This window comes from Brachyhypopomus gauderio, chromosome 17 (assembly GCF_052324685.1).
Source record: "Brachyhypopomus gauderio isolate BG-103 chromosome 17, BGAUD_0.2, whole genome shotgun sequence".
Lineage (NCBI taxonomy): Eukaryota > Metazoa > Chordata > Actinopteri > Gymnotiformes > Hypopomidae > Brachyhypopomus > Brachyhypopomus gauderio.
Window position 1 is genome coordinate 18,455,419 of NC_135227.1, and position 19,683 is coordinate 18,475,101.

The window sequence follows — 19,683 nt, forward strand, 5'->3', positions numbered from 1 at the left end:
AAGACTTGTTTAGACCTCATAAGGATTTTTGTGCACCTGTGTATGTGCATGCACACTACACACTGATAAAAACCGGGATCAGACAAAACTAGAACAGGTTCTGTGGAATGTTTAGTAGATGTATTACAACTTTGAAACACAAAGCAGTTGTCCACCTCACTATCTTTGGAATGAAGCCGGCTGCATGCTTGGTGGTATTTTGTTGGGCATTTCATCCATGCTTCAGTATTTTCAAGCTCGGTGCCTGGTTCCCTGTATACACACTGCTCAGAAACAAGGACAAAACGTTCAATCTGTTTAATGAGACCACAGCATGTTGCTTCTCACGTTCTGAGAATTGTTCACGGGCCTGGAGTCAAACTCCACACCTTTGCAACTCAGTGTAGAAGGGCTTTCACCCAACCACTCTACCTGAATGGTGCTACACTGATGCTATGTTCTCTCATGGTTCCCAAACATCCATCCATTAGAGGATGATGAAGGTTATGATGCTGTTGGACACAGGGATTTATAAAGGCTTTATAAAGGCTTTATTAAGCATCCCTCCCAAGATGTGTGCCTTGACGATCTTGTCTTGGAAGTCTACAAACAATTCTCATGACTGTATGGTTTTCATTCTGACATACATTAACTGGGAGATCTTATATGGACAGGCGTGTTCCTGTCTTCACCCCAATCAGTTTAATAACTGAAGACTTGCTTTCAGATCTAGCGAGCAGACACACTGACAACTAGCTAGCCTGTGAGCCGTTTAACTGGACTTTTTAGTTAGGATACCTGCATTTGTTTAGGTCCTGTCTGGACACAAAATCTCAAAATGTAGCTACATTTCTGTAGTGCCAGTTTTGTTACTGATTTAACGAGGCCACTTAAGCTACGTGCAGAAGCAAAGGGATTGTGTGTCGTCAGCTTTCAAGCAGAAAGCATAGACTAATTAATCCAACTCAAATCACTCCAATATGAGATGTTTACCATTCCAGATCTTAATCCTGGGCTTACTGGATGTACTAGATTTGTTTTGTTTTTTATTTTGTATACATATCACTAAAAGGTGAACAATAAGGGTTTAGCATAGCTACATCACTTATCTAGAGAGATCAGGTTTGCATTGACAGACTTTATCTAGGGAGATTGTGTTTGTCTAGACACACTCCCTCACCTAAAGAGATCTGATTTAGCATGACACACCCATTATATTTTTCAAATTTTCATGTGTTGTGCAAAAAATATGAAATTCTGGTATAGGCTAATCAGCGTTATCACTTCTTTGGACCATTTCCAAATGGTGAAACTGCATTTCTGTGGATGTTGCCATTTTTTTTAATTATGTGGAGAGTGCAGACAGAAAAAGTAATGTGTATTGCAAATATTTAATAGGGTTAAATTATTTTGGCACATTCGCATATATAGTCATCTGTTAAATCTGTTAAGTCTCTACCTTGAATCAGAAAGGGTGTAGCTGAAACACTGTGCAGGTGCCCGAGTGTTGTAAACAGACAGGTAAACCACAGAAGCAAACTATCAGGTTAGCACTGTTAATACAGCCAAACTGTGCTCGTCACACAAAAAAGCAGATCGAGCCACAGTACAGGTGAAGCCACTGAGCAACGCAGGGCTCCACTACAGGGTCCTTTAGGCAGTCTGGGGGTTGTAGTTCTTCATTTGCTGGACTACAGCGTGCTCATGCTGACACTGCTGTACTGAGCAGTGATGGTCTGGAAGGGATTTATTTTTAACCTTCCCCATCAATCTAGGCTCAAGTTCATATTTACACTCATGATGTAAACAGAGCCAAACCGATTCCTTTTACATACCAGTGCAACACTGCACACCACAATACGAGATAATAACACAGCGCTGAAGATCAAGCTCTTTCACAATCAGCATTAGGGACGTGAATGACACACATTCCACTCCGCCCAACTCCCTAAGCTACTGAAATCACTAATTACTAGCTGAAAAACATGTTTGCAAAATGAGCTACTAGAATAAAGAACTAGTGTCTCAAATGTTCCAACGTCCGCAAGCAGCAACTGCTGCCACCATCAGGGATCGACAAGGTGCGGCCGAAATGCCACAGCAACAGGGAGCCATGACGACAGATCAGAGGGTATACATCATCACCACCACGTTGGGAACCAAGACCCGCCCAACACATGCACCGAGCTCAACACCACAGCTGCAGCCCCGAGACGGGAGATGATGGCTAAGCTAGCGGCCAGTTGTAGCAGACCACCAAGAACATGTTGCTGGAAGACTGCAACACTACGGACCTTCATGAGTGGGACCATCAGTGAGACCGACCAGCTGATACGTCACAGCAACGGTGATCCCAGAGGTGTGTGGCGTCCACGAGGTCCCCACACCACACACTGTGGCTCTGCAAAGATTACTGAAGATGGGCTTTAAGCTTCTGGTCAATACATTTCCATGGTTGGACATTTGAGCTTGTTAAAGAAGTACAGTGGGTGCAGAGACACCATCTAAATTAACCTTACTGAATTACCAGGCAAGTTAGATTTCATTTCACATTTAGGACATCGCCTAATTTCACGAAACAGTAAATATCAGAGTTGTTCAAACACAGTTTAGAATACGATTCATGGTCAAAAAGTTGAAGTTAATGCAACCGATTTCCTCAAACCCACCGGGATGATTTAATATGACAAATGTTTGAAGTGCAGCAGTGCTTATAGCTCCACAGCGGTGATTCCTGAGGGCATCGCACAATTCCAGGTTAGAAGATGTAAACACGAAGACAAGTATTCTGAGAAGAACTCTGATGCTGCTGAAATTCAACGACACACAGCAGCCTCAGCCTTCGAGATGATTACTGCCAGTATTATGTAGCATTTTTATTTTGTGTGGTTTGCATAGTTTTCCATATTCTGCAAACAGAAGCAGAGTTATAAATATTCTGGTAGAGGAGTCCACATCTACTACCAGACAGAGTTTATTCAACCCTTGATATCAGTATAATCTAACCCTGTTCTTAATAACATCTAGGACTGATATTACGACTCTTCAAAAAAAATTAAAACCCAAAATAATCAAAATATGAGGAGCATCTGTTATCAGTGTGCAGCTCCCACCAGGCACACAGAAATCACACAGCTTGAAGAATTAGAAAAGCATGAAAATATTGTGGTATTAGTGATGTACTAAGACAGTGACACGATGCCCATTCAGGGTCATGAAACTGCTACCTGCACACGGTGACCCTGAGGGACCTCGCGTCACATGACAGGTGCGAGGTGGATTAGGGACGAGGCGGAGCCCCACCCGGTCCCTGTGTACTTTCCACTCCAGTGCGTTTGTCCCTGTACCCGTCCTCTCACTCTCTAGCTCCCTTTGGAGCGAACACGCCCCCCCCCCGCCCCCCCCCACCCACAACCCCCCCACCCACAGCCGTTCTCCACTCCACTGCGGTAACATCACCCACACGCACACTCACACGCACATACGCTCACGCATGCACACGTGCGAGTCGTGACCGATAAATTGTATTATTTAAACTTTATTAACCTTTTTTTGTTTTCAAGACCGCTGTTAGTCACTGAATGTTGCGTTCTCTTTCTGTTCTTCTCTTTATTTCTCTCTCGGTTTCGTTCTGTTCACTGAACTGTTTCTGCTGGAGACTGGCGTGTGCTCATTCACCACAGGTCACTGTGCTACATCTGCTCACTGAAGACCAGGTTGGAGCAGCAGATCTGAACCTGCTGGAGAACTTAACAACACAGCTGTCTTTAGAAGACTTTACAGGTATACAGCCTGTGTCAGTACCTGATGTAAAAAATGAACTGTTATGTATACTTTAGTTGGGTGTGTGTATGTTTAGCTTTCTAACAAAAGACATTGTTCTGGTGGCACTTAAAATGAGGCTGCTAGTCAAACCATGATTACAATTACAGGATTGAGCATTAATCCTATAACAAGAGAGGTTTGAATTGAAGAAATTAGAATTAGAAGATTACAATTACTTGTTTAAAGTATTAAAATGATAAAGTTAGAGTATTAGAATTACAAGATTTGAATTAGAGACATCTCATCTTTGTTTAGGTTTTTAAAGATTTGGTTTATTTTAAAGTGCCCTCCCCCGTGCACCAAATGAAACTGATCCATTTAATCATCCTGAAACTCATTTTAGAATGATGATTAATCAAGAAACAGTCGCCAACTTGCAACAAATTTAGATCTAAAGGGTTTTGCCAGGATGCTAAAGACACAAACCATCACATTTGAGCTCAAGTTCACTCCTGATACATCTTTAAAGAAACAGCAAGCTGTCAGTGCTCATATTCTGAACTGGAAGAGGTCATCCTCACAGAAGGACCTGAAATGAAGTATTAAATCGGTGGCAAGGAGAAATCCTCCGAGCCTGGAGTTGACTCAGAAAGCTCCAGGGACAGACGGTGACTCCAAAAGCACCGGTCTAACCCCAACGAGTACAGGGAGGCGTGGTTAGACCTCCGCGCACAACGCAGCCGTGACAGGACTGGATGATACTAACGTTCCACTCGCTGCTTCCACAAGAGCAGAAACACAAAAAAAAATGACACGGCAGAAAACGCTGACTACACACCATTTTACGGATCGGGTTGCATCTCCGCTTCCCGAGCTGCACGAGATGCGATCGAACTCCGACACCCTTGACCTTGCCCTGTCCTTTGAGCCTCGTCCATTAAAGTGAATGGTTGAGGATCACGTTTCAGACACACAACAGCCCCTGCGCCTGTGGGCCCAGACCCAGACTACGCTGGGAGTTTGGGTTACGGCAGAGTTCAGCCACACGACCGCAGGCAGCTCACGTATGGACAGACAGTGGCGCTTCATGGTAGCACTTTACAGTCCTGTTCCCAGCAGAGCTACGTGCCAACAGGAGTGAGGAAACGATAGAGCACTTTTTCCTTCGTCATTAGTTTCCCGCTGCTGTGGGGTATTGAGGCAATGGTTCATATTTGTCAGTTGACCTCATAGCTCGGTCACCAACCAAGGGATCGTGGTTACCATGCTGACCACAGGTCACATGTAAATCACACAAGCCAAAGCTGACCTTTACCAGGACGACAATGTGTGTGCTCTCTGGAAACTGAATTAATAACAACGATAACCTTGGAGTTATTAGCATCTTGCTTTACCAGGTGAACTACTGGAGGAGAACATTCAGAATATTCCACAATAGGCCCTCAGATCCAGTGAAACCCTTTAGTTTAACAGCCTTCGCTGGTTCATCAAGTCTAACCAACTCTGTTCCAGATATCAAGACTTCACACTGCGCTCTGATAAAGACAGGGACCCAACGCAGAGTTATTGAGCAATATCTCCGTTTCAGCAATAGGTGCTTCATGCCAAGAAACAACGTCCATAAATTCCGCTTCCCGAGACTCAGTGCGGTCAAATCCAGTCCAAACCCACGACACTTTACTCTGAGTTACAATACACAGAAATTCTAATTCACACCATGCACAAAAAGCACTTTAGTAGCCATAAATAAACGAACATTAGCATTACAGGCTGAACTCAGGGAGCTTTGCCTTCTCTTTGCGTTCTGTCCGTGAGGATTCGTTATCTTACTGAGCCTCAGGGGTCTAGACCCAAATCAAATTACCGGTATATCACTTTTATTGTCATGTCACTTCAGCACAGGTGTGAAGGTGAGTGAAAATCCTGGATTCCTAGTACCCTACAGTGTTTAAACACACTATACGCATTAAATACAGAACACATACACATGAATATACTATTCTGCACCCTATTTCAAAGTTATAAAAATATAAGCTGTAAAATACACAAATGTATATGTTTCTATTATACTACAGTTAGTAATATTTGCAATACAGGTTATGCCATGGATAAATGTTTTTTGTTTATGTTAAAATCAAATATACTAGAGATGAATAGATGTCCAAGCTACAGTTGTATCTGTGTAAATGTACCTGCTTCTCAATGTATGATCTGTTCAATATTATAAGATGTCCAAGGTGTGTTGTACCACATACAAGGCAGCATGGAGATGTGGGCGGGGACAGGTGTGTGGGGGGGCAGGTGGGTGGTTCAATGGCAGGAAAGAGAAGTTCAGAGTACATGCTGTCTACACATGTAATCATCATCATGAATCAGGTGAGATGTGGGACTGACGAGTCCAGAACTCTGAGAGGCTGCTATGTGAAAATGTCAAAGGTCAAAACATAACCCAAATAAAACCAAATGCTGATGGCCTTTAATTGGGATTTAACTGTGTCACCATTTAATTTTTTTTTTATTTCTATATAATCTTCAATTTCCAAGGCAAATGGGAAATTCTTCACCTGGCCCATAAGTCCTGACTGGGCTGTTTAACAAATCCACATCCCTCATGCTGTACAGTGATGCTAACGCTAGCAGAGCCCCACCCCCTGCAGGGTCTGTGTTCTACCTCCGCCAAATCAGAAGCGAGGACTTAACAAGAGCACCAACCGTGATGCCAGCTAGGTCCAGCTGGGTCCAGCTAGGTCCTTCTCAGGGGGCGACATGACTTCTGTTCTGCCAGCATGAGACACGTTTCTGCTGAGCTTGCAACCTTCAGCAGCCAAACTGCTAAACCAGACAGTACCTCCCTCTCCCTTATTCCCCTTTCTCCTTCTCTCCCTTTCTTTCTTTCTTTCTTTCTTTCTTTCTCCCTTATGCTACTGCAGAACACCTTCCACTACATGAAGTCGAACTCTCTCTCTCTCTCAACACTCACAAAAAGAAGTCACTAATAATTACAATTAGCTAATAATAGCTTTAAAAGTCTGAAATAAGACTGATATGATTTATTCATCACTGTTCTCAAGTCAACAGGAAAGAATTTCAAAATGAAACGTGCAGGCCGCACAACACAGTTTGTAAAGACACCATTTATAGGATTAAGACGTTAAGACGGCGAACCTGCCCATGAAGAATTCATGAACAGAGCTCACAAATATCTTAAAACAGGTTTCTTTGCTTTTACACACCTACTGTAACCCTAATGAAGGGCTTCATCATTGATTGATGAGACCAGTGAGCCATACTGGGCCAGGGAACACACAGCTGTTGCTTTGAGAATTAGAGATCTAGTGCAAAGCCACCTCAGTGAAACGGCACATGAGGTCACGCCAGCACTGTAACGTCTAAATCCTCCCTTAACCACTCATGCCATTAAAGTCTGGGAGAAGAAGCCATCAGATAAAAGGGACAGACTACAGATACTCTTACCTGCTTTACCCTCGTGTTGAGCTGAAACAACGTCTTTTATTCAGTAGAATCCAATTGCAGGGAGGTTACACGAATTATTACATGTTTTGCATGTTTAAAGACATATTATATGAATTATATTTATGCTGGTACATTCGTGAATGAACAATATGCTTTTAACATGCTTTTTTTTCTGATCTGTCCTGCTTATTTTTAATGTCAAAGTTGGGTTGCCAATTAAATTCTTTCAGTTTAAAACAATGTTCTTTTGTTAATTCATCATAGCTGTTCACACCGTGATTGTGGTGTAAGAGTTCTACGCTGATTAACATTTTTTCAAAACATTATTTACTACTGCAAAAGTATACAGATAGGATATTCAAATATGTGAAATTACAATGTGAAACACACACATTTTCATTTAAGTAATACCATTTCAGAGCCTGTTTATACTGATGGGGAAATGAAACATTTGGAATGGTAAACATAAAGCACAATTAACATCAGAAACCTGTTAATTTAATACTATTGTGAACTACTGTAATTCACAGATCACAGACCTCAAGCTCGGTTCTGTGGAGCTACAGTTGTGCTTTAATTCGTAGTTACATTGTTACCGAGACAAACTAAATGTTTTCTGTTGATCTTCTTCTGAACTCTGTTCCTGGAGCAGACATCACACAGCAAGAGCCACAGGCGTTCAAAACCAGCTTTATCAAGCAACCTTTAAACACTGCGTGCAAATCACCGGACCCTCACCCCCTCCCCAGACACAACTTGCTGAACTTGCGCTCTCAAAATGGGAAGAACCTGCCTGACCCTCCTACCAGTTCACCAGTTCACCCATCAATTAATCAATGGCCACCAAAAAGCTGTTGGAACTCTTGTGTTATTTCTGTTCTAACCTGGTCCAACTAAACTGGGCACTAGTTGTACTGGGTGACCCAACATCACCCAACAGCGGCGTGTCGGACCTTTTGGGCGGCTTTACCTTCTCAATCTTCTTCTCATGGTTTTGTCGCAGCCTGCCGACTCCGTGCCTTCACACTCGTTCAGACCCGGGCTGCGGTCCACCAGCGTCTCCGTAGCGGAACCGTCATGGTGCGAGTTGGGCGAGCGGTTCCGCCTTCGCATCACTGAAGGGTTCGTGGAGGAGGAGATGGAGATCAGGTTAAAACACTGAAACACCAACGACCGTCCGCTCTGCGTGTGTCTCCACGGGCACGGGTGGCGCTTCTAACTGGACGAGTCGCCCCACTCCGGGAGCGATGTGGCCGGTGGGTGCGTGTGAATGGACCCCCGCTCCTCCTTCACGTCCTCCTGCACTTCTCCGTCTACATTGTTTGCAGAAGTGCGATCACCGCAGAGCCCAGCTGATCCGCGTGACCTTTACCCCCCGGGCTCCCAAACAGCCAATCAGCGGCGTCCTGGGCCCGCCATGTTGGAGACACTCGCTTAGCTAAGTGGCTAAGTGGCTAAGCGGCTAGCTGACGCCTGACAAGCGCGCGAGAGCAGCCGAGAGTTAGCGTGTTTTATAACGTTATATTCGGCCAAGTAGCACATAAATACAGGCGCGTTAGCCAGATAGTGATAGCCACGGCAAGGTTATCATATTTCGTGGAACACCAAAAATAGCAGTTAGCGAGCGCATTCAATGAATTGTTTTGTTTCCTGACGCGAGAACCCAAGCAAGATCGCCTAGCTTAGCATAGCTTAGCCTAGCCTAGCTTAGCATAGCTTAGCTTAGCCTAGCTTAGCCTAGCCGGTCATCGAAACCAGCTGGTCTAACTACGCCTGGACGAAAACGTCTTAACGTAACGTTTCATTAACTGGCGAGGATATACAGCTTGTCTTGTCAACTGTATGTACGTGTGTTGACAATGTTTTGATCAAGCACAAATGTATGTTTGCAAATATAAACAAACCTCTTTGATGTGGTGAGACTTCATCGGAATGTTTTGGTTGTCCAACAGGTTGTACCTCAGTTTCCTGTCACGTGACCATAACACAGTTTTGTGCTGGTCTCTGCTTTCAATGCGTTTATAAAACATTAATACTCAGTTGTGCCAAGTATCGAAAATCAAAATTAAATACAGTGCCGGAGACTAAACGTATCGTATAAGATTAATGTAATATAAAATATTCAATAAAGTCTTAACATATTGTATTTAATCATGTGTCCTTTGTAGAATATAGAAACAGTTGGGTTTGTTTAACTGAGTTTATTGTGGATAGATGAAACATTCTGTTGTTAAAATATAGGAAGTATTCCTGGAGCCCAGTTCTCCCAGTTTGGGGGTCACTGCCCTTACTGGTCTGGGTACCACGGGAGCCACTGTTGCCTTCACTTTGCACCTCTTTTTCTAGCTCTTCTCTCTCTTTTCTAGCTCTTCTCTCTCTTTTCTAGCTCTTCTCTCTCTTTTCTAGCTCTTCTCTCAGCTCTTGGTATTTCGAGCTTTTCGTGTTCCTTGTTTCTAATGTTGTCATTTCTTTCTCTGTCCCAAGCATCCTGTTTCTGTAGAAACTCCAGTGGTCACTACAATTTTGGACATCTCTGTATCTTTTACCACAGCTCCCTGCAGGTACTCTGGGGGTATCGTGGCCCCACTGCTGTTCTGTACAGGTCTGAACCCCATCAGTGAAATCCTCACCAAGAGTGGCTACCCTCAGTGGAAGGAGGGAGGATTATTGAGCGTCACAGCAACTATCCAGGAACGAGGAGGAAATAATTTATATTTGAAGAAAAAAACATGCACAGAAGTATTTACAGATATATATGTACATAGAGACAGGGGTGTAGCAGCAAATTCTGGGCCCTGTACACTCTCAATGTCAGTGGGCCCCCATAAATGCCAGTAAATGAGGCACATGATCAAAATGGGCCCCTCTTCCTACTCGGGCCCTGGGTAGTCAGGTCCACTCCCCCCCCCCCCACTACCACGCCTGTGCATAGAGATCTTACAACTTGTAGTGGAGCACCCAAGAGTTTCCAGAGAAACAGGACAATCCTGTCATTCATCAGCGGTGCAATCAAAGTGCTTCTGAATTGGTAGGAGGAAGAACCAGTTTGAATATGAAAATGTAGATGTTAAAATTACAACATTCTTCAATTCTAAAGTTCCAGGAGTGTATGTAAGTTCTTTTTCAACTGGTAATGCAAACAGATATGTCATTAATACAGTGCCCAATAGTATTTAAATGCGTTGACACTGGAAACAATAGATCCTTAAACCTGGTCCAAGGGTGTTCAACAAACTGATTAGCAATCCGTCTCTTGGTTTCTCCAATATAAAGCGGATTACATCTTGTGCAAGTAATGCTGTAGATTATATCCACAGTAATGCATGAGGATGAATGGGTGATGACAACATCATTTTATGCCAGTTATTTTAGTGGTTTTTAGTGTACATGTAGCATATCTAGATCGGCTGCAGGCTACAATTATCATCTGAATAATTTAATTGCTCTTAACAAGCGTGTCTTTAATGTTTGTCTTGTATAAGGGATTAGTGGAGGATCCTATAAAATATCTGCAGTCTCTGTCATCTTGAAGGATTCTTAAGTGTTGAAGTATAAGTCACTATTTTATTTGTAGTATCAGTCCCCACCAAAGGGTTATTATTGTCGTAACAGCTGATTGGTTAGGTCAGTGCATGCACTCCCAGACCACAAGCAGGGCCATCAGGTCTATCTCCATATCCAAAGTAGATGAATTCGTAGAGATGGACAAAATTGCTTTCACAGCTTATGAAAGACCTTTGTCCAAAATGTTCTGTGAAGTAAAATATTGATATAGGTCTTCCTCCAGTGTACATTTGGAGACAGCAAAGGGCTCTGTATGAACAAGTGGTTTGAGTTCATTCTACCATGTTGGTGCTAGAACAGAAACAAGAAATACGGATCTCCCCTGTCTCTGAAGGCATGTATTTCCCGTCTCTTTGGAGGTGATGGTTCAAGACATGTGGTATTGAATACAGTGAGGATACAGTGCAAGTGCTTTCAGATAGGACAGGGCATTTGTGGCTTTGTAGGCATGCGTCAGGGTTTTACATGTAACTACAGGAAGGAAGCAGAGAGAAAGACGTGTGTGAACTTCAAAAGCCTGAATATGGCTCGTTCAGCTGCATTCAAGATCTGCTGCAAGGGTCAAAGGTCAAGTGGTGTGAGCAGGGAGGCTTTGCCAAGAGTTGAGTCCTCAAGATGACTGAAGCTGACTGAAGAGATTACCAAACCCTCCTGATGTTTTAGGTAAGAGAAACCTGTATGTCATATTAGTCACATGGGCAGAGATTGGGAGCTGGTTGTCCAGGCCAGATTTCCTGCATTTGGACAGAGTAATTATGGAGATCTCAGAGGACATGTCCAGATCTTACTGTGGGGCGGTATCTACAGGACTATGCAATAATACTGTGTGCTTTATTTCAGTGTTGAGTGATCGTGCTGCTATCCATGACGTGACTTTAGAAAGCCGAGCCAAGCTGAGATGTTGAGATGTTTAAGAGCGGATGAAGCAGAAAATGAGTTGAATGTCATCAAAGTAGAATATTACCTCCCTTAGAGAGTGAGTATAATGTGGACAAGGTCCAAGCACTAATCCTTGTGGGATGCCTTCGGGTGGGGTTTGTCAGATGAGGATACACCCTTCATTTCAATGTATGCTATTAACTACATATTAGTCACTGACTAAACCCCAGGCACAATAAGAAGATATTTTATTTGTTAATTAACTGTGTGATAATAGGATACACAGGCAAGAGTCAGAATTGTTGCATGATTGGGGACATGAAACAAGTAACATTGCATACAATTGCCATATTGTTTACATACAATATCTATTAGTTATGCTTTTAAGTATTTTGTTCTACTTTATGTACATTTTTTTGTTCTGACTAATATATGTAAGTCTATGTGCACTCATATGATCTGCTACTGTAACACAACAATCAATAAAATCTATCTATCTATCTATATCAATATGTATCTATGAACAGAGATACATTGATGGATAGACATAGGCATATGTTTATATGTATTCATTTGTTTATATTTGTTTATACACAAATGAACAATATAGCTAATGTATAATATACACAACATAACTAAACAATATAAAATGTAATTATTGTAGCTTGATACATATGTACTATATATATATATATATATATATATATATATATATATATATATATATATATATATATATATATATATATATACATATCTACTTGCATATTCATATATGTAGCATGTTACTACTGTTTGCTAGTATGATGCAGCTGCGTTAAGGTCATTTGAAGGTCATTAATGGTTGGTAGCTGAACACCAATAATGTGCTGAGCTGTCTTCAACTTTATGTGTCTTCCTGTCTGCCCCAGTGTCAGACCACAGTCACGCAGTTTGTCAGTACACTCTCGGTGGTGCAGCTATGAAAGTTTGTTAGTATGAGATGGAGATAGTGGGACCGTGGAGATTGAAGTCTCCTCAAGAGAGATGCTACACAAGACGAGAGGTGTTGAAGGCCCAAGATCCTCCGAGATGTGGAAGCACAAGACCCGATTACACACAGAGGTGCTGATCCCAGGTCAGTGAGCTTGGACACCAGTCTGGGGCGATAAGGTAGAGTTTCTCAAAAGTGTTTCTCAAAGCACTTACAACAGGTGTGAGTGCTACAGGGCAGACGACGGTCATACATGACGCTGAGGAACATGTAGGCACTGGATGAGCTGGTTAAGCTGGTTTGGTAGAGACGTGCTGCTGTATTGGGGGGGGGGGGTGTTTGTAGCCTGTGAGGGTCTGGATGCACTTTCACGTGTGGTGGGGGTCAGACTTGTAGGAATGTTCCTCAACAAAGATCTTGTAGGTGTGTCTGGCTCTCCTAATGCCTTTTGTAAGGTTTGTCCTGACTGGGCTAAAGGCCAACCTGTAAGCAGGGTCACAGGCCCACAGGCAGTGGGCAGACCTCAGCATTCATCCTTGGCCTCTTGGGGAAGATCTTCACATGCTTGATAGAGGTGATGTTGTCAGTGCACGTGCTAGTATAGGTGATAACAGCTGAGGGGTCTGTGTCCAGGTGTCCAGGTGAATGTGAGAGTCCAGAGCGGTTTGTGAAGAGAGTGTACTCCTGTCAGTGTTCTGACCCTGGTGCGCTACAGAGGGAAACGACCCTGGCCACGCTTTAACTGTCCTCAGATAATAAATCTGTATGTCATTTATAAATACATTCAGCTGTACAATGCAATGCATAATAATGTATGCAGTCGACAATGATGAAATTAGTGAACTAAGTTTAATATGATTAATAACAATAGTCTTTAGATTTGTAATCCCGTAGCCAATATGAATTTCATTGCGTTGCTGTTCTGTTTTCAGGCAGTAGGTGGCAGCATGACGCTATTTTCAGCTGTTTACTCGCGCTTGTTCCGCTTTCTTCATTTTTTAACACACACGAGTTCCAGCTTTAGTTTTTCCCCCACATGTTTAAAATTTGCACGTGAGTTTCAGCTCTTGGTGCACACAGCTCAGATTTAATGTCTGACATTTTTAAATATGTGACCGCTTTTCAGTAGTATGTCATTCAAACATAGCCACGTGCAGGCGAGAGAGAAGCAGCTCGAACAGACACGAGAGGTCCGTGCAGCACCCTGCACGCGCCCTGCAGATGCACGCGCATCTGTCTGTACAATTCTGTGATCCGAAGATCATGCTGTGTTATGATATGCCACTGCGTACTTTGGTCATACGTTCCTAAATGAGCCTGCTAGCTACATTAATTCACTTCCCTTCTTTACGTCATTCTCATCTGATGAGGGCTGAACAGTTGTCTGAAATATCATCATCATCCTCAATCATTCTGCGTGACATTTCACTGATATTTCTGTTTTTGAAGTGACAGAATGATCTCACTGTGATGGCATCACCATATAATTACGCTGTGTATCCGGCTCAAATACTGCTGAGCGAAGACAACGAGACCGGGGTGACCGATACAAAAGAAAACGACAACAATCCACTCATCAAAGCGTATTTGCGTATTTTAATATTTCTACTGAGCTCTAAAAGCCCGTGTCACCACCTCTTATCTTGTCCTCATGTCCTAATTCGTTCATTCATACGTTCCCCCCCTTTCAAACGACTTCTGCTGGAGTTTCACTGACGTGCAGTGATGCTCTGATACGGCACTTAATCAAACCGCGGATGCCACACATGTCAGGAGCGAGTTTGTGCATCATCCCTCTTCGGTACCAAATCCATCTCCTCCTCCCCGGCGCGCTGACAGGCGCTATTGTGCAGCCGGGCCGTGTTTCCCCGCGCGGCCCATCACGGGGGCGGCGCGCGCCTTTGTGCCCGCACCAGTCAGCGCTCATTTACATATTCAGATTATGCCGCTCGGCTTCGCGTCTCGGCGCAAAGTGCGAGCCCTGCCTGATGTGTCACGCGTGTGAGTGTCGTTTCAAAGGGGCCCCGTGCGCGCGCGAGAGTGAGCGTGCGCGCGCGCTTTGAGCTCCCTCATTATTCTGTCGCGAGCGCCTCGCCGCTGATTGCCCCGTTCTTTGTTTTCACGCTCATTTATTTGAATAACCACCCTGCAATCAAGGTCCCGAAAATAAGATATTAAAAAGGCGCGCTGGCATTTTCACGGCGACGCTAACAAAGTGCATTGATGTTAGTGATGACTTTACACACTCCAACCATCAGAACTCACAATACCCATCGGAGCAGTAACAAGTCCATGGAGCCCGCCGGAACCGAATTATAGCATTAAAACCCGAATTAAACACGGACACGCATCGAGGAGGGGGAGACTCACATCTGATCAGTCATAGCTCTCTCTCTCTCTCTCTTTCGGAGTCAAGCTAATGATAAAATAGCTCGTTAATTCCAGTAATTATAGCGGTCACTTTGCGGGAAATCTGAGACTGACAGCACGTCAGTTCTTTGGCTTCCTGAGACATTTGTGAAAACACATCCCGGAACACAGCTTTGTATGGGCCTCCGCGAACCAACTCAGGACCAAAACTCAAACCCGAGCGTGTCGAAATAGCCCCTCAAGGCCTCGAAGTAAATTTATTGTGTATAACTGATTCCCCAAGACAGTACAAAAGCAGCTTACAGTTGTAGCAGTGTTGAGTCTATGATGTGAATAATTCAAATGTCCTTTATAAAGAATGGGGAGACTGCACTCCACATACCATCATAAGAATCATGGGCTACTGAGAAAGATCCTTTATGGAGTCAAGGATCATGCATTTGCAGATCATGCATTAACAAAAGCACTATTTTTTTGTGAAAAAATAAATATACCCCACAACATGTATGTGTTTTTAAAACATATTGTAGCATCAGCATGGAAGAAAATAGAAAATTATCTATAGAGAAAAGTGAAAATGCGCTATATTAAGAAATACAACAAGAACAGAAAACTGCAGAGTGAAAAGAGGAAGAGTAAAACAACACACCACATATCTAATACTATTAAACATATGACCATTATGACACCACACATCCAATATTATTAAACACATGACCATTATGACACAACAAATCTAATACTATTAAACACATGACCATTATGACACCATACATGTAATACTATTAAACCCATAACATTATGACACAACAAATCTAATACAGTACTATTAAACACATGACCATTATGACACCACACATCTAATACTGTTAAATACATCACCATGATGACACAGCTATTGGTGGACAGAGGTGAGTGTGGTGGAAGGCCATGATGCTATTGGTGGACAGAGGTGAGTGTGGTGGAAGGCCATGATGCTGTTGGTGGACAGAGGTGAGTGTGGTGGAAGGCCATGATGCTATTGGTGGACAGAGGTGAGTGTGGTGGAAGGCCATGATGCTATTGGTGGACAGAGGTGAGTGTGGTGGAAGGCCATGATGCTATTGGTGGACAGAGGTGAGTGTAGTGGAAGGCCCTGATGCTATTGGTAGACAGAGGTGAGTGTAGTGGAAGGCCATGATGCTATTGGTGGACAGAGGTGAGTGTGGTGGAAGGCCATGATGCTATTGGTGGACAGAGGTGAGTGTGGTGGAAGGCCATGATGCTATTGGTGGACAGAGGTGAGTGTGGTGGAAGGCCATGATGCTATTGGTGGACAGAGGTGAGTGTGGTGGAAGGCCCTGATGCTATTGGTGGACAGAGGTGAGTGTGGTGGAAGGCCATGATGCTATTGGTGGACAGAGGTGAGTGTGGTGGAAGGCCCTGATGCTATTGGTGGACAGAGGTGAGTGTGGTGGAAGGCCCTGATGCTATTGGTGGACAGAGGTGAGTGTGGTGGAAGGCCATGATGCTTTTGGTGGACAAAGGTGTGTGTGGGTGATGGCCTCTTCTTGTCACCATAGCAACAAGGCCCAGTTTATGTTTATGTGATGATCTCATCTCTTTAGCTCCTCACCCACCCATTACCTTATGTTTCTCTCTCTCTCTCTCTCTCTCTCACACACACACACACACACACACTTCTTTAAAAACCCGACCCCCACAGACACTCACCGAACCTCGTCCTTTCTGGAGGTTGAGTGGTTCTCCAATCGCCCCCTGTTAAAATAACAGAGGTGGCTGTGTTGATTGTTTCATCTGAATCTGAGCGCTTGTGCTTTCTTCTCCCCACAGGCTGAGGGGGCGGAGCCTGCGTGAGGGTGCTTCACTCTGCCACTAATTACTGCAGTTTTTACATTAAAGCTTTTCATTAGTATAGAGAGACTAAGCGTGATGGAGATCAGGCAGTAAAGGACTCTCAGCATCCATAAAATGACCCACAGATGGGGAAAAATCATGGAGAGGATCAGTAGATATTTACTGATGTCCTTGTTCTGATAAAGACCAAACACTCTAATGGTGTAAGTGTACCTTCAAATTGTAAAATATTAAAGTGTCTCCAACAAACTAGCTGTTAAATCATGAAAACCAGGTGGTATTTGGCAGGATGCACACTGGGCATTGGTGGTCTTCAAAGGTAAATGAATACATTATGAGCTTCAGTTTGTTTCATTTCCATGCGCTGTGACCTGGCCGCTGATAACTGGCTGGGGTGTTCCGCAATGACCACTGGAGGGCAGTGTTGTCTCTCTAAATATTCCATAAAAAATATGTGCTGATAATACGCTAATGAAAGTGTCCCCAGTACAATTCAAGAGAAGCTTTAGACTATGGAAACCATCAAAAAAATGTATTCAGATTCTTTGCAACCTGCGAGTTTCTTGCAATCCAGTCTGGAGATGCAACAAGGTCTGTGTAACTGGCTGAACAAACAATAACACATTCCTCTGTAAACCAGGAAAATGTGCAGTTCATCTTGCAAATTGAATCACACATTTTTTACAGGACACAGGAGTTAAGTACTCCACTTCTGCAGACTACATAAAAACTCCATTGAACAGAGCAGGTTACAGTTCAATGTCTAATACATTACCACTCGCTGGTGAAGAGTCCCCAACACACTCAATGAAAACAGATGAGAAAGTGAAGAGACCTCTTCTTTTACTTCAGGAGGCCCATGGTGAATGGAAACACAGAATTTAAACCTTAAAACCCCATGCAGTTATCCATTTCAGTCTGCCTGTCATTGAACTAAATTAAAGATCAAAACAAACCACAGAAAATACTTCTTTTGCTCTGTTCTGTCAGAAATATATCCATTTGATTCAGTTTTGTGAGTGATGAATTTATTTATAGTAGATTGTCTACAGGAAAAAATGCTCTGTATTTCTAAAATAGGAAAATACCCCCCCCCCCCCCCCAACACAGTCATTCAGGGTATTAGGAAGCTCTCTCATCTCAGACAGCACGATACACTGCTAGCCTGACATCCACCGCCCTAACTCAGCTGCTGCTAATTCCAAGTGACTGTGTCGGCAATGCAATGCACTCTGGGATCAGCCCTTCTGCTGAACACGACGGAAGCCTTTTGTTTTCCAGAGTATCATAGCCAAGATAGGCGTGGTAAAAAAAAAAAAAGGCAGATAGATTTCTTACAAAATGTGCTGCTAAATACTGACCCAGTGGACATCAAAGCAAGACTGAGACACAGTTCTCCACCCCCCCCACCCCCCCACATTAGGGTCAGGCGTTCTGTTCTGCTCAACAAAACAGGATCTGTTAGCATGGACGACGAAGACCATATCTGATGAGCTTCAGACGACCTCCTGCTGGCCTTTCTCATGGGGGTTCTGAGAACATCTGTCCTTCTGGGCCTCCCGATTAAAGGCAGCGTATCTCTCGACGGACTTCGATGCTCACCTGATTACTGCGAAACACTTTTGTTCTTGTTTTGTTCGTTGTTGCTGCTCTTTATGATTTCTCTATTAAAATATATCTCCCTTAAAACCCAAAACACCATAATGCTTAATGGTCAGGTTACATGTGTTTAGAAAATAGAAGATATCTATATGACTGCTTTCTAAATATTTTTAAAATCTGCCAATAAATTAATTCCTCCCAATGGATTAATTGCACTTTTTATTGTATGTTTATCTGTGGTACTCTTGAATGAATGGCTAGCACAGTAGCACAGGACTTAATATTGGCACTACACTGGACTTAATACTGGTACCACACCGGATTTAATATTGGTACTACACTGGACTTAATACTGGTACCACACCGGATTTAATATTGGCACTACACTGGACTTAATACTGGTACCACACCGGATTTAATATTGGCACTACACTGGACTTAATACTGGTACCACACCGGATTTAATATTGGCACTACACTGGACTTAATACTGGTACCACACCGGATTTAATATTGGCACTACACTGGACTTAATACTGGTACCACACCGGATTTAATATTGGCACTACACTGGACTTAATACTGGTACCACACCGGATTTAATATTGGCACTACACTGGACTTAATACTGGTACCACACCGGATTTAATATTGGCACTACACTGGACTTAATACTGGTACCACACCGGATTTAATATTGGCACTACACTGGACTTAATACTGGTACCACACCCCCTCCCCCCCCCCCCCCCCCACTTAAGGCCCTGGTAACTCAATCGCACATCTCACCCCACTTTGACCCCCCTGTGAACTGGCCTGCAAAGTTTTGAGAAGTGTGGCAAGTTCAGAAGAACGTATTACAGGATCAGCTTTTCCCGCCCTGCACATTTACACTATCAGCAGAGATCATTTGTGACCAACGGCACCCACACAGTGGTTCACGCCTGCTGTTCATCAATAGAACACTACTGCAGTACAGGAGTGTGGACAACACTCAATTACATACGAATCACTTACAACTATTGTGGTATATTAGTTGATACTGAACTTACAATATACAATAACCTCTACTGTGCTAGAGTTGGGATCTGATCATCAGGCAATTTCCTGTGAAACTTTTGTCTATTTCTGGAATGCGACGAATTAACTTTTAATGGTCTGCAAATTGTAATCTTTTTAACGATCACAAAGATTAAATGACTTCTCTGCCTTAGCAGATC

At 43.3% G+C, this 19,683-nt stretch overlaps 1 protein-coding gene across 2 annotated transcripts in view; it reads right to left on the bottom strand.

Annotated features, from left to right (window-relative positions):
* The window catches only part of abhd12 (abhydrolase domain containing 12, lysophospholipase), a 20,578-nt gene extending 11,397 nt beyond the window's left edge, over nucleotides 1-9,181 (bottom strand). The window contains exons 1-2 of one of the 2 annotated variants that reach the window (XM_076978151.1): nucleotides 9,123-9,181; nucleotides 8,189-8,333 (exon numbers count right to left, since the gene is read on the bottom strand). In XM_076978151.1, coding sequence (XP_076834266.1) covers nucleotides 8,189-8,331 — 143 coding nt within the window. In that variant the 5' untranslated portion in view covers nucleotides 8,332-8,333; nucleotides 9,123-9,181. Of the gene's footprint in view, nucleotides 1-8,188; nucleotides 8,536-9,122 lie in introns of those variants that run through there. The other variant, XM_076978152.1, reaches the window with a different exon arrangement.
* Between the last annotated feature and the right edge of the window lie 10,502 nt (nucleotides 9,182-19,683).